Source organism: Xenopus tropicalis, chromosome 1 (genome assembly GCF_000004195.4).
Source record: "Xenopus tropicalis strain Nigerian chromosome 1, UCB_Xtro_10.0, whole genome shotgun sequence".
NCBI classification, from domain to species: domain Eukaryota; kingdom Metazoa; phylum Chordata; class Amphibia; order Anura; family Pipidae; genus Xenopus; species Xenopus tropicalis.
This window is the reverse complement of record NC_030677.2, coordinates 122454097-122470029: the sequence shown is the minus strand read 5'-3', so window position 1 is coordinate 122470029 and position 15933 is coordinate 122454097. Positions and strand designations below refer to the sequence as shown.

At 38.5% G+C, this 15933-nt stretch overlaps 1 protein-coding gene across 2 annotated transcripts in view; it reads left to right on the top strand.

The window, feature by feature from the left end:
- c9orf72 (chromosome 9 open reading frame 72) overlaps positions 1 to 12510 on the top strand; it is a 49453-nt gene extending 36943 nt beyond the window's left edge. For both annotated transcript variants that reach the window (NM_001016262.3, XM_012962136.2), the window contains 6 exon segments: positions 2173 to 2245; positions 5166 to 5282; positions 5406 to 5641; positions 7750 to 7807; positions 9644 to 9753; positions 10933 to 12510. In NM_001016262.3, the coding sequence (NP_001016262.2) occupies positions 2173 to 2245; positions 5166 to 5282; positions 5406 to 5641; positions 7750 to 7807; positions 9644 to 9753; positions 10933 to 11119 (781 nt within the window). In that variant the 3' untranslated portion in view covers positions 11120 to 12510.
- The last annotated feature ends 3423 nt before the right edge of the window (positions 12511 to 15933 follow it).

The following is a 15933-nucleotide window of genomic DNA, read 5'->3' as shown; positions in this document are numbered from 1 at the left end:
GTATAGTTGTGCTGCTGGTGGTGCCCACTGGAGATTTGCTTGTTTTACTTAAGATCTTTAGGTAAATTCACAACAGCAGAATAGCCAGTAACATTACATGTTACTGATATGATGTATGCCAGTCTCAATCATGACTCCACAGTAGTTATGCCCTTCCATGAGCAGCACCAAATTTCCAGGTCTCTTTCCTCTGAAAATCATAGAAGGCTTTTTGTTGCTTTTTGACATTCTGTTATGTATAAATCTGTATGCTGCCTGCTGTGTCTATTTCCCAGTATCAAATCAAGCACTGCAGTTTTTTTATATATTACCTAAATAAATTTTAAAATAATTGTTTTATCAGCAGATTAATGCAATCATAACATGTAGTAAACAGCTGAAATAAGCATAAAAATATTGTTTTAAAAAGCATATGATGACATTATTTTGCTGTCATGATTACACTTATATTCTCACTTAAGACTGTTTTGGGCTCCTGCAGTTTCCTTGATGGCCCTCAGTATTGTAAGGAAGCAGCCTCAGCTTGAGAGCTTCTCTTCACAGCATGGTCCCTTGTCTCAGTCTGCAATCCTTGATATCTAAATCACATTGAATATATTTATTGTTCATGGTTGCCAACAACAGTTTGCTAAGCAAATTCTCATTTATCAGATATCCTTCCTGTTTGTTTTACTTAAACTTAGTAAAAAGTCCACTGCAGTAAGGAAGATGTCAACTGTTAGGGCTCCAGCAGTTCATAAACCACATTAACCATTATTTGGGATTGGATTGTCTTTCCTTATGGTTTAATGGCTATACTTAAAACAACTTTCTATTTTTTCTGACAATACTAAATTGTGCAAAACTATAAGTGTCATGCAGGATGCTGCCACCGGGCAGCAAAATAGTCAGCCGACTAAAAGACTTGAATCAGCATCTTTAATCTGCTCATATATGGTTAGCTTTAGAAAATTAAATAAAAGATCTGTTTGGTTGCTATAAGTTAAGGTCCCCATACACCTTAAGATCGCCAAGCGAGCGTACTACAAAAAGAACATATACTGAGGTGGTACTGCAATTAAAAAGTTTTTTAATATATAGTTATTGTGCAGACTGTAGGAGCAGTGCCAGCATTGTGTCACTGTAGGCTGCCTGTGTGTGCCATACACACAGGCAGCATAGGGCAAGCAGAGTATGGCACACACAGGCAGAGTAGGGCAGGCAGAGTATGGCACACACAGGCCAAGTTTGGCACAAACCAGCCAAGAATGGCACACACAGTGAAAGTATGGCACACGCAGGCAGGGTAGGGAAGGCAGAGTATGGCACACACAGGCAGAGTAGGACAAGCAGAGTATGGCACACACAGGCCAAGTTTGGCACAAACCAGCCAAGAATGGCACACACAGTGAAAGTATGGCACACGCAGGCAAGGTAGGGAAGGCAGAGTATGGCACACACAGGCAGGGTAGGGCAGGCAGAGTATGGCACACACAGGCCAAGTATGGCACAAACCAGCCAAGAATGGCACACACAGTGAAAGTATGGCACGCAGGCAGGGTAGGGCAGGCAGAGTATGGCACACACAGGCAGGGTAGGGAAGGCAGAGTATGGAACACACAAAGGCAGGGTAGGGCAGGCAGAGTATGGCACACAGGCAGGGTAGGGCAGGCAGAGTATGGCAGGTTTTTGCTGTACTACAACCATTAATATGGGTATGGTCATGTGATAACATGGGTGTGGTTTCAAGTGGGTGCGGTTTCAAAAGGGGGAGTGGTCAAACCTGGCTTCCATTATTGGCCCTCCACCACGTAGGTCGGAAAAATTCCGTCCCTCAGTACAACAGAAGTTGGACAGCACTGCTCTAAGGGACCAATATCGGCAGCTAGAATTGGCCCATGTATGAGGAGCTTAAGTACTCTAGTGGTATTGTTTAGCACCCCTTTTAAAAAAAAAAAAAAAAAAAAAATCTGTACTCAGGATGTGTGGGACTGTCCTGCCACAAGTATAAAGACTTCATACCTCTCACCCCTACTGGACTAAGCAGATCGGTACTAATTCCAGAAAAAAATGTGTTGGCATGGCTTTAGGCTTTATCATGTCCTTTTACAAACATTTGAATAAGAATGCTGTGTAATTATGGAAATACTATTCAATAGAAATTTAATTTTTGTCCTTTTATTCCTTTCATAGCGCTATCAGTTCACACATGCAGACCTGTGGCTGCTCTGTGGTGGTAGGCAGCAGTGCAGAGAAAGTAAACAAGGTAATTAGAATTATTTCTGGCTAAACTACATGTGCAGGTATGGGACCTAAAAACCTGTTATCCAGAAACCCAGAATTACAACATCATAGAGCCATATTTAAGCAAATAATTATTTTTTAATCATTTTTGCCTGTAAATAGTACCTTTGGTAACCATACTTTAAAAATGTCATATTGGGGGTCAAGCAATCTTATTGGATTTATTAAATGTTTGTTTAAATGGTGTTAGTACAGAACATTTTTTTTATTATTTGGTGATCCAAACTACAGAAAAAAAGCCCCGTGTATTATTATTAGTCCCATACCTGTAAAATATCTATGCACTTAAATATTTATGGGAAAGGAAATAATTGCCATGGGGACACCACACTTCACAGTATGATTAAATCCTCAATTGTGCCCAATTTTGGATTGTATCTTTCCCTCATCTGGATCATTTTTTTTAAGGTTTTACTCTCCAGGCCCACTTTTGGATCAAATTAGAGAGTCATGGCATCAGTATTAGAGTGAAAGAGTTACTTACTCTCATGGTTACCAAAAGCTGAGGTGAGAAGGAAACAAGAAAAAAATGTAACCTTACTGAAAAGATGCTCTTTTACTTGCTTTTTATATTAGCTAACACGCAATATCAAATGCCAGGTTTGGCTCTGCTCTGGTACACAGAATTCAGACTGGAAAATATCAGAACCCTCAGGCTTTCCTTTCTGTCTATGACCAGCTATGTACTTTGACAACACTTTGCCCTGAGCAATGGCAGACAGTCAGAGCCATAGGGGAACTGCGTTCAGACTGCCTTGGTTCATGTGGTGCACAGATCAGTCAAGGCGAATAAAGATTGCAAAATCTGCTGCCTTTCCCTTTGATCCAGAAGTGTTGTCTTCCTTATCTTTCTTATTTATATTGCTTTTTCACTTTGTTCTTTTGTTGGATGGGAAAAAACTCTACAATGCACCTAAATCCATCTTTCATCAATCAGTAATTTAGTGTTACATTTTGATATGAGCACAGTATGAGGATTTTATTTTTTGTTTGGAGCTTTAGTCATTTGTTGCTTGATTGGATGGGTATTTCTTTCCTAGCACCACACTTTGGTTTATCATAAAGCCTTTGTTTTAAATAATAATAAGCTCTGTTTTTTTATACCAAACACAGAATTACCAGTCTTCCTTTACTTGTTGTTATGCCCAGTTCTGCTGTATATACCTTTGCAAAGGTTCCTTAGTATTTATAACTACACGTTGCATAAATCCTCCACAGAGGGATGGATAACCATTTAGTTTATTTACTAGTGTGGGGTTCACCAAGTGCTATATAATGGGCTCATATTCCCACTAGATGGTTCATTTATCATGTTTGGCAAGAGACATGGTAAGTTTAAGGCAGAGTTTGGGAAAGATAACTTATTAGTCCATATTACTATTTTTCCATTGCTTAGTCATGCAGGATTTGTACAACTTTAGGTGGACAACAGTTCCTCCATAAATTCTAGCTTTGATGTACAGTTTTTGTTGAGACTGGATCACAGAGCTGCTACTCCACCTCCTTGTAATAGTGTTTGTCAGTTGTCCTGTTCACTGTCTGTTGTTCCAGACACATTAAATAATTTTGCTAAGTTTGTGCACTGACTTTTCAACCTCTTTAAAGATTTCAACAGATTCCAACATTAGAAAGTTATCTTTTACATTGTTATATTATGTATGAATATACATAATATAAATGCACCATAGATGGAAAACTGTAGGCCTGATTTTAAACTGTGTAACACTTGAGGAGTCCTTTGGGGTAATTTTTGATCATTCACAATTTATATAAGCAATTGTATTATAGCATACAGCATTTACAAAGTGTTCATTGATATTTTTTAATCTGGGTCTTGTGATGCATTTTTAAATGGCTTGCTTCATAATAATTTGATTTAATATTGTATAAATATACTTACAATGGCACGGAAAGTAAAAACATAAACACTGCTGTAGAGTGTATACTCCAAGGTAGGGCTGTCTAACTGGAGGTCTGTGTGCTGGATGTGACTCTCCAAAGTATTTTTATAGCCTTTAGTCTTCTCAAAAGATCCATAAACTTTACTGTATGACATTATCATTTAAATTGAATCTGGCCCTCCAACATGCTGTATGAAAAACCAATTGGCCCACTACATGTAATAAGTTGGACAGTCCTGCTGCCAGGCATAAAGATACTACACAAATACTGGCCAATGCAAGATCGTTGTTGGATATTATACTGTAGTTGAGAGGGCTATTCCTTAACATAGAGCTGATGATCTAGAAGAAGATAGTTTACCATTTTAGAATTCACTAAGCAAGAGAGAGATTTAAAAGACAAGGAAAGGCTAAGTCACTTGGGGGTGCCAAAATGTTAGGCACCCCCAAGTGACTTTAATCGCTTACCTTGTACCCGGGCTGGTGCCCCTGTTAGGAGAAAATTGCACCAGCCCGGGGTACCTGTAGCGAGCGAATCCTCCCTCCGTATTCACGCTTTATAGTTTAAGTTTGGCTTTTTCACTCTACTGCGCATGCGCGTGCGCGCGCGAGCGAAGCTGGAAGGAGGAAGCGCTCACAGCTACCCCGGGCTGGTGCTGTTCTCTCAGAACAGGGCCACCAGCCCGGGGTAAAAGGCAGCTGATTTAAGTCACTTGGGGGTGCCTAACATTTTGGCACCCCCAAGTGACTTAGCCTTTCCTTCTCCTTTAAAACAGTGTTGGAAATAAAGAACACTAGATTTTGGGGGGGGGGGGGGTTTGGTAGCTGTGACGTTAAGATTGCGTTTCTTAAATTGTAGTTTCTGAGGACTGCAGCCAATTCTCAAATGTTTATAATTCACACAGTCACTTATTCACTTATGATTAAGGAAAATCTGTACTGGTAATGCATGCTGATAATTTTCCTTCTCTAATCTTTTAGATGGTGAGGACACTGTGTCTCTTTCTGTCTCCAACAGAAAGGAAATGTTCCAGATTATGTCGCTCTGAATCTTCTTTCCAGTATGAATCTGGCCTCTTTGTGCAAGGACTATTGAAGGTAACTATTAAGGACAATCTGTTTGGAGCATATTTGTTGTATGAAGATACTCTTCTATTCTCTTGTTTGTATTTACCCTTCCAACAGTAGTTGACTACAAAATAGCACAATTCCTCTTTACAGGATGCAACAGGAAGTTTTGTGCTGCCATTTCGCCAGGTTATGTATGCACCTTACCCAACCACTCACATTGATGTGGATATATTCACCGTGAAGCAGATGCCTCCATGTCATGAGCACACTTATAATCAGAGGCGCTACATGAGGGCAGAGCTGGGTGCTCTTTGGAAAGCCACTTCAGATGAGGAGATTGGGATGGATTCAGTCATTCACAGTGATGAGACCTTCACTCCTAATCTGTAAGAAGATCAAGCTCTTTTCAAGCCAAATTAAAAAAATACACGTGTTGGTTTATCTACATTTTCTATATTCTATGAATTTTGCATGACTAAAAGGGGAGGAAAAGCCATTTTAAAGACAATAAACAGTGGATATAAAATGTCAGGTTCCTGTGCTGTACAAAAATGAGACAAAGATAAATCATTTCAGAACTTTTTCCACCTTCAATGTGACCTATAAACTGTACCACTCAATTGTAAAACAGACTGAAATCTTTTAGAAAACCAAAAAAACTTAAATAATGTGGTTGTATAAGTGTGCACACCCTTAAACTAATACTTTGTTGAAGCACCTTTTGATTTTATTACAGCACTCAGTCTTTTTGGGTATGAGTCTATCAGCATGGCACATTTTGACTTTGCAGAATTTGCCCACTCTTCTTCGCAGGAACACTCAAAATCTCAAAGTCAGATTGCGAGGGCATCTCCTGTGCACAGCCCTCTTCAGATCACCCCACAGATTTTCAATTGGATTCAGGTCTGGGCTCTGGCTGAGCCATTCCAAGACTTTAATCTTCTTACGGTGAAGTCATTCCTTTGTTGATTTGGATGTATGCTTTGGGTCGTTGTCATGCTGAAAGATGAAGTTCCTCCTCATGTTCAGCTTTCTAGCAAAAGCCTGAAGGTTTTGTGGCAATATTGACTGGTATTTGGAACTGTTCATAATTCCCTCTATCTTAACTAAGGCCCCAGTTCCAGCTGAAGAAAAACAGCCCCAAAGCATGATGCTGCCACCACCATGCTTCACTGTGGGTATGGTGTTCTTTTGGTGATGTGCAGTATTGTTTTTGCACCAAACATATTTTTTGGATTTATGGCCAAAAAGTTCAACCTTGGTTTCATCAGACCATAACACCTTTTCCTACATCCTTTTGGGAGATGTATTTTTGCAAAATGTAGCCTGGCTTGGATGTTTTTCTTCGGAAGAAAAGGTTTTTGTCTTGCCACTGTACCCCATACCCCAGACATATGAAGAATACGGGAGATTGTTGTCACATGTACCACACATCCAGTACTTGCCAGATATTCCTGCAGCTCCTTTAATGTTGCTGTAGGCCTCTTGGTAGCCTCCCTGACCAGTTTTCTTCTCGTCTTTTCATCAATTTTGGAGGGACATCCAGTTCTTGGTAATGTCACTGTTGTGCCATAATTCTTCACTGTGTTCCATGGTATATCTAATGCCTTGGAAATTCTTTTGTACCCTTCTCCTGACTGATATCTTTGGAAGCTCTCTGTGGACCATGACTTTTGCTGTGGGATGCGACTAAAAAAATGTCAGGAAAGACCAACTAGAGCAGCTGAACTTTATTTGGGGTTACTCAGAGGCACTTTAGATGATGGCAGGTGTATGCTGAATTCTATTGAACATGATTTTGAATGTGATTGCTTAATTCTGAACACAGCTACATCCCCAGTTAGAAGAGGGTGTGCACACTTTTTTTTTTTTTAGTCTTTTTGGTTTTCTTTCCTCCACCTAAAAGATTTTAGTTTGTTTTTCAATTGAGTGGTACAGTTTATAGGTCACATTAAAGGTGGAAAAAGTTCTGAAATGATTTATCTTTGTCTCATTTTTGTACAGCACAGGAACCTGACATTTTATCAGGGGTGTTTAGACTTTTTATATCCACGGTAGTCTTCATACTGAACATCAAGTGATAAGCTCCCTTTATAATGAACTGATCTTTATTCCCATGCGTAACAAAGACTGCACCTTAAAAAAAAAAGGGTGTGGTTTGTTTTTACAGAGCTCAAAATCACCATTTCAGTTCATTACCCTGTTTACAGTGGGAAGAGAGGTAAGAGTGGGAACTTCAAGGAAAAACAGTACAATGTTTTATTAGTTCTCAATAATGAAAAAAAACTAAATTTTTCTATATATATTCAAAACAAGTAATTTAGGTAAATACCCCTTTAAATTTCAGTTCAGAATAGTGACCCCCTGATCTTGAATGAATTTATATGTATGTGTCTCAGTAAAGACAGGATCATTTGTGATTCACCATTATGACTGTCTAACACCTAAAGTTGTATTCCGTTTAAAGCACAATGTTTTCTTGTGTCCTTTTTAGCAACATATTTCAAGATATCCTGCACAGAGATACATTTGTGAAAAACTTTTTAGACCAGGTTTGTATCATTCTTTTTATTGCTTCTGCAGCTGTAGCAATTTCATGTTATATTGTATAACTTTAACACGAACATGTCACTCACTCACTCACCCTCATTCAAATGGGAAAAGCAAGACTTAAAATTTAGTATGTTTAAAAGGTTTATTCTTTATATTGCTGCCTCACTTAGTGTGCATAAGAGAGACAATAGTTCATTAAAAGAGCAGTTTTTTATGGCATAGCTTGTAGGATTGCAGGGAATCCTGAGTAGCAATGTATTCAAAAAAATATTTTCTTAATTGTTGCCACTGGCAATTTATTTATGATGACATTGCTTGTCATACACTAAGTGGCAGAAAAGCTAGTGCTCAAGGGAAAAAAATGCAATTGTGTATCAAAAATTAGTAAATGGGTCCTGGCTTATGGTACACAGGATGTTTCAACAGCTGCTGTCATAAGGTAAAAAACAGAAGCTGTCCAAATTCCCTTGAAACCTGTCGTCACTCAAAATGTTATTTAATGGGAAGCACACTGGCTGATGTACAGAGAGCAGTAAGAGTCATACTTCCGTGCAGAAATATCACTTTGTGTGGTGACAGACTGCAGGATCCTTTGTCCCATTAGATTTCAGGACATGGTATTAAACCTTTATGCACCAAGTCTCATTGCTTATCTTGCAATTAGCAAACAAAATAATGATAGACACTGCTATTTGTCTCCATTTGGTAAATACTAGCCCTTTCAATTTTAGCATAATATTGTACTAAAAAGTATTTGCCCAAATTAACCTATAATAGTCTGTCCGGTTGCATTTATTTGTCTTCCTTCACCTGACTGAACAAATATAATTGGTTGCTTTGCAATACTATTATATTACTACATCTGGCCATCACACAGTTAAATGAATATTATGTAAAGCTACACAGTGCCATATTTACAATATAAATGCACTATTCTTGTCAGCTGTGTATTGGTAATAGTAAATGTGGGGTATGTTTTGTCAGACATAAAACAGTTAATGGAGTACAGACAATCACATTTCCCCTTGTCACTGCAGACAAATATTTCAAGGCTCTGAGTAACCAATGGCACTTATGCCATTACACCCAGGTATGAAAGGGCAATAATACCACAATAGCAAACCATCCCCATTCACATTAAAATCCTGTCCATAACTCAAACAATATAACACAATGAAGGAGTATATTTAATCTTGTAGATTGTAAGCTCTTTTGGGCAGGGCTCTCTTCACCTCTTGTATCGGTTATTTATTGCTTTATGTTACTCTGTATGTCCAGTGTATGAAACCCACTTATTGTACAGCGCTGCGGAATATGTTGGCGCTTTATAAATAAATGTTGATAATAATAATACATTAGTATCATGGCTAAGTGCTTTTACAGGAGAGAGCATAAGAGAAATCAAGCATTCACACCAAAAGCATTCTCATAGACAGCCCCTCTCCCACCTAATCTTCAAAAGTAGAACTGCACAGTGGCAATTCTGGCTTGCCGAACAGAACATGTGCAGCATAAGCCTGGTTTCTAGGAACCTTTTCAAGAAGTGTGAAAAGTCTTCCACCAGCCTTGTTGCATTGCTCTGCTTTTCAGGGGCAGTGGTCTAGTAAAAGTGGTGGGAATTTAGTTTTTTGGAAAAGGCTTTAGTTCTCTTTTAATAATTGACTTCTGTTACCACTTGAAATCTTGAGCACCATTAAAGTAACTTATTTTTAAGTCCATAAAAATGTAAACAAACAACCTTGCATTTTACAGGTCTATTTCCTAAAAAGCCGTTAGTTACTGGAGAAATGTGTATAAAAGGCAACTTTCATGTTTTTTTTTTTTTTACTTTTCAGGTTTTCCAGTTGAAACCAAACTTATCCTTGCGAAGCACATTTCTGGCACAGTTTCTGCTCGTGCTTCATAGAAAGGCTCTAACCTTGATCAAATACATTGAGGATGACACGTAGGTTCAAAGCTTTTAATAGATTGTTTCTGGCAAGTGCAGCAATGTGCCTGGAATTCTGAATGTTATTCAAAACAACCTTTCTTTGGCTTCTGCTTTTATTTAAGTTTTGGGAAGTTATATAAGCTAGCAGTATTATTTCATCTGAAATTATCATAAGGGGAGATTTGTCAAAGGATAAAAAGTCAGTATTTCTGCTCAGACATTTATCATTGGAGAAAATGCCTGGGTGCAAAAAATAATATAGAATGTCGTATACTCCAAGGCACACAAAGGGCTTTAAATTATGGTGAAAAAAATGTTATTAAAAGTTATATAAGTTTCAAAGTTTTGGTATTCCTTAAGACCTAGGTAAACAGTTAGGACCACCATATGGGGTTTACCATGACATGGTATATAGCAGCTTGCCAATTTAAAACTAAATCCCTATTTTTGAAAATACATGCAATTGCACAAATACTAAATTAGTAGTGGACCAGAGAATTGCATTGATCAAGTCTTTTTGTGTTTTGTTTTTTTTTTTTTTTTGCTTGTAGCTTTTATATTTACTCAGTTCAGACATATTAATGGATAAAATGCAAGAAATGATCTTGTGTGTGATTGCCTTTAGCTTCATTTCTCCATAATATATGTTCTGAAAGTCGCTGGTACTCTCAAGGTTTAGACATAATGCATGTGCTTCAGTGTCTGTCTGCATTTCTTACAATGTGTACAATTAGAAAGCTGCAAGCAAGGACCTTCAAACACCTCCATAGTTATGTAGCAATAAGGGAATGCTTAATTTAGGGGAGAGATGTGTTGGCAGGGAAAATTAGACTTAACAAACTGCATGTAGAGGAATTAAATATACTTGCTTTCAGTTCAACTCCCACATAGGCAAATTGTACTCTCATTGCCTCAGGCACCTATCCTTAGTGGCTTCTGTGACCTCAGGATATGCATGAAGGGCATCTAAGTGTTCATGCGAACAGTAGGACAGAAGAGGCAAGCATAAACAATGCAAGTACAATCTGACTAAATCTTCAGAGCTGGCCTGAGTACTAGATTAGGCTGCTAAAAAAATTGTCAGTGTGTAAGCACAAGATAAAATGAAAGATAAGGAGATTACACTTTTCTTTATCAGATTTCAATGGTTTTGCATACTTCAACTTACTTATTTATTTAATATTTTTTTTTCAGACAAAAAGGCAAGAAACCTTTCAAATCTCTGCGTAGTCTGAAAACAGACCTGGACCTAGCAGCAGAGGGCGATCTCTACATAATCATGGCCTTGGCTGAAAAGATCAAGCCAGGGCTTCATTCATTTATATTTGGCAGTTCGTTTCACACAAGCATGCAAGAGAGGGATGTACTGATGACATTTTAATCCCTAAATGACAACATTTTTATGTTCAGCCTCACCATTACCACTCTGTTCATTTAGATTCAGAATCTCTTTTGTCTCTTACGTGTTTCTATGTGAAGCATTCCCTCTATAACAATATGTTACATGGGAATACATGGGGGCTGTAATTCTGCTTTTCTGTGTATTAATGCTGAATACGTGGGCAGATTTTGGTAATATCAAATCAGAATGACAGATCAGGTCTCTGCCCGAAGGCCCTCCAAGTGATCATTCTGTATGTATCTGTTATAATGGACAAAGGGAGCTTTTTACAGTATCTACACTGGATCAGATGTGATCCCCCAAAACTGAACATGTAAATACCAAGCAACCAATCTGTGTGTGAAGTCATCTTCATTTTACAAGTCGATCTGTACAAATGATGCAGCTTAAAGTAATGACTGGCCAAGCCAGCAAGCAGCAGTATAAAAATAAAAACATGCTTGGTCAGCCAGCCAAATGCACATATGCTGTATAATTATGATATGCTATTTATAAATTGTAAAGTAATTTCATAAAAATAAGTAACATACTGTTATGGTGTGCTGTAAACTTTGTATCATTATATTTGTTATGAAACAAATGTGTGATTGTGTATTCATTTTAATTAATAATACTGTTAAAAAAAAAAAAAAAAGAATAGGAAACTAATGGCTAGAACACACAAGGCTATTTCCGGTGCTTTGCTATCAGTGGGGTAACATGTATAAAGCAGACCCCGTGGTCGCAGGGGGGCCTGGACAGTGGGGTCTGCTGTACCATAGTTGTCCTCCCCTGCCCTTCTCCTACCTTTAAAAAAAGTTGCACAAGAGGACTGGGAGGAAGGGGGGGACTGGTAATGCTGGGCCCCCTTAGAGGATTTTTCTGCAGGGGGCCCGGAGCAGCCAAGTTACGCCACTGCTTGCTATTAAGTGCCCCATTCATGCTACTTAGGTACCCAAAACTCTGACTTCTATAAGAGATGCCTGCAAACCCTGTGCCAGTGCCTGTGTTCTGAGGAAACTATTTCCGACTAGTGCCTGCACAAGCACCTTCAGAGGATGTGCTTAGAAATCAATGCAAGCACTTTAGTGCTGTGTGCACTTGATACTTAAAAGAAGTCATTCAGATTGCAGAAAATTGCCACATGAGCAGTTGCTCTTGGTGTTATAAAGCTATCAGAAATGAGCAAACAGTCTGTAGTTGTCAGAGATGCTGGGAGATGTTGTACAGTTATTGCTTAATACCACAAGACATCATGATACATAAAGCACCTTTGAATCATGTTACTTAACAACAGGCACTTGCTCGTATTGCTAATGTATCCTGTGCTTAGCTTGACCAAATATACCGTTAATGTATTATGAGCAATAAAAAGTATTCTCGAAGCTTCATTCCGTTATCTTTATAATATGAGCTATATATATGTGGAGTGTGCATTGTCCCTTGTAAAACTCCATAGTACAGTTCCATGGCAGAAATTCCCATTTACAATGTCTACATGTGTTAAGTAAAGCTTTTTTATAAGCCCATTTCAGTGAACTGTATCTGAACAGCTTGTATAGAGGATAGTATATTTTCTTTTTTGGGTAATGACAGGTGGGGTGTTTGGCATCCCCTTTAAATCACATCTTTCAAAATGCTGTGTAATTTTCCCACTATTGAAATTGTCCTGGGTAAATCACTCATATCTTGCAAAATTGCCCAAGGAAGTATTTTTACATTATTTTATTAATTTACCCACAGTAATTTCCATTGGAGGCAATATTGGGTCCAGTGGGGTGGGCCTGGACTGCCAGGAGATCTCAAATTGGGCCCTGTTCCTTATTGGTTCTAGCATTGATAATTACATAGGGCTTTGTAAAACCTATAATATTTTTGACTGTCTAATATCTAATTGTAATGGGATTGGGCCCTGAATGTCAAATTTTCTGGTTGACCCACAGATCACTTAGGTGCGTAATTGATCATGACTGCTAAAGCTTTCTGGTCAACTATACCACAGTGTATGTCAGTTGTCTGTCAAGTAGTGATCATTGGAAGAATACTCCAGATATCATCATTTATGCACAAATAGCCTTATGTAAATGGCCATATATTACCAGGCAGGTGGTTTCACAAATTTTTTGAGGAAACAGATTTACTCATCGATATTGTTATGCATCTCACGTTCACGTTTAGAAGCAGTTATGTGATCCACACTATTCCACAATAATGCTGCTTTGGGCAACAGTTGTTTACTAAAAACACAAAAAAAAGGACAGGGACCTACATAAGCTAACACACACACACACACACAGTAATGTGTGACCTAATTGTTACTCAAAATCTGACTTCAGCATATAAAGAGAAGGATTGCAGAGTACTATTGCCGACTAGTGCCTGCACAAGCACCTTGAAGATTAGATGGTGAAGATTAACCTGACAATTATTATTAACAGGTATTTATAAGACGCCAACCAATTCCACAGTGCTGTATAAGAGATTATTTTAGAAATGGTACACAATTTTTATCTATTTTTTCCATGTAATGACCATCATTTTCATTTTCATGAGTTTAGAATTAGAAATTGTGCATGGTTTACAACCCCCCTACATAATAATAATATCCATTATTTATCTAGCACCTGCATATTCCACAGCACATTACAAAGATTAGATATCAGTCCTTGCCCTGTTTTTGCCCTGTCCCATACACAGTGGTCAGTTTTATTACAAGTCATTTAACCTTTTTGAATGCTCTTTTTTTTTTTCGTATTATGGCCATATGTTAATTCATTATACGGAATACTCACTAATAAAAATGTAACTTAATGACATAATACCACTAAATAAGTATCCTGTAGAAGCTTGGCTTGGTGCAGATTTCCACTTGTCCCCTGTAATGTTTACCTGTTTAATAATCTTTAAATTTACAGCATTCTGCTATTTTTCCATAAAAGATTATTTATGTTTGCGAAGCACTCCCTTGCCTGTCTGACCTGCATGAGCAATCTGTGCTAGGACTGAATATGCAGCAAGGAGATTAACCTTTGATCCTCTTGTCTTTGTCCAGCCTTAGTACAGATCATTCATGCAGATCAGACAGGCCTTGGGAGCTCTCTGCAAACATAAATATTCTGGCAAGGAGAAGCAGCAGAAAGAGCTTTAAGACTAACAAAACAATAAAAGCACAACCAGACTCAGCAGACAGCATGTAGTGAACTAAAGAGTGCCAGTTTTATAACTGGAGCTTTCCTAGGCACGCCCACTTGTGCACCTCCTCTCCTACATGTGCCAATGAGGTAGGAGAAGGGTAACCACCCTTAGCTAGTTTACTGGAATTTCCACTGTGTCCAGGAGCAAGCTGGGTATTTTTAAAAAATGGGGAACATTATTTTTTCTGTATAGACACTTGTGGCCCACCTACTGCAAAGATAGGGCCTCTTAATGCTTAAATAGAAATTATGGCTATGAACTGGAGGGAAGGCAGCATTAGGGTAATAGTTCCTTGGGCCCACCTGGATCTTGAACAGCTAGAGCCCAAAGTGAATGAAAAGACATACAATCCAACTTATAGGTGGGTCATACTCAGTTTGAGCCTATTCTGGAGACACTGTTGGCAACAGTTCTTGTGAAAACTTTATGCTTTTCTCTTTATGCCTACCACTTGCCTAGAGAAAGCAACTCTGAGTATCCTTGACTAGGCAGTAAGTGCAGGGCTGTGGCTGAGCTTTGAATCTCTTGATCTTCCTTGGATCAGGTTAATGCAAAGTAGGGATGTGTTATGGGATATCTATGCGCTGCCCCTAGCGGGTACAACTTGCTAATGTGGCATTCACAGTCAGATGCAACTTTTTGCAATTCATACCAAAGAGTTTTACCTAACAGCGATGGGTGTAAATGGGGAACAGGGTACATTGCTCTTTGGCCGCCATTTGTAAATGACTTCTTGTAGGTTTCTGAGATTTTAAAACTTGTTTTGGTACATTCTAAATTTAAAAGGACAACTAACCACCCTCTCCAATGCATTAGTATTCACTATGTAGGCCCTGCTCAGCAATCAGCAACAGGGAGTCAGAGATCCCAAAGTGACAACAGTGGCTGGGTCCTGAGTTCAGCTCTAGTCTGGGCTCTGTCTGCAAGGAGTTTGTATCCTGTGCACATCTCTGCATGGGTTTTGTCTAGGTAGTATTGATTCTTCTCTCACTTAGGAAAACTTACAGGCACGTTAAATGGCTCGTGATCAAATTCAGACTAGCGCAGGTTGGGTGAAACTTTGATTGTGGCAGGGATCAATCTAAATAATGAGCAGTCTTCATAGTCCTGTGGTTGGTCACTTGGTCTGGAGTGGCAAAATAGTCATGTGTATGACATGATTTAAGTTCTGCTGTATTTTACAGAACCAGAATAAAAAAAAAAAAAAATTTGCCTTCAGCATTCAGTGAGCCAAATTTGGGTAATCCTTGGTGCGGTGCTTGCAACTGCAAGCCATCATAATAACATTACACATCTCAAATAAAAACTTTCTCTGTGTTGTCATGTGATGTAATATCTTCTTAAATCATCTTAAACAGTCACTGGTACATAGAATATAAACACTCAGGGACCTTAAATAATATGTTATACATACTGTACAAATTGCACTGGCCTGTAAGGACCATATTAATGGTTAGGCTCGGAATTCTTGGAGTTTAACGGGAGAATGAGCAAAAGCCAGCCAGTATAAATGCACCATTGCTGTGCAAGCCATAATTAACCCTGAAAACAGCAGTGAGTAGAAAGCTGCCTTTCCAAATTACTGAAGCAGATAATAGGTTTTGGTTAGGATCAACATC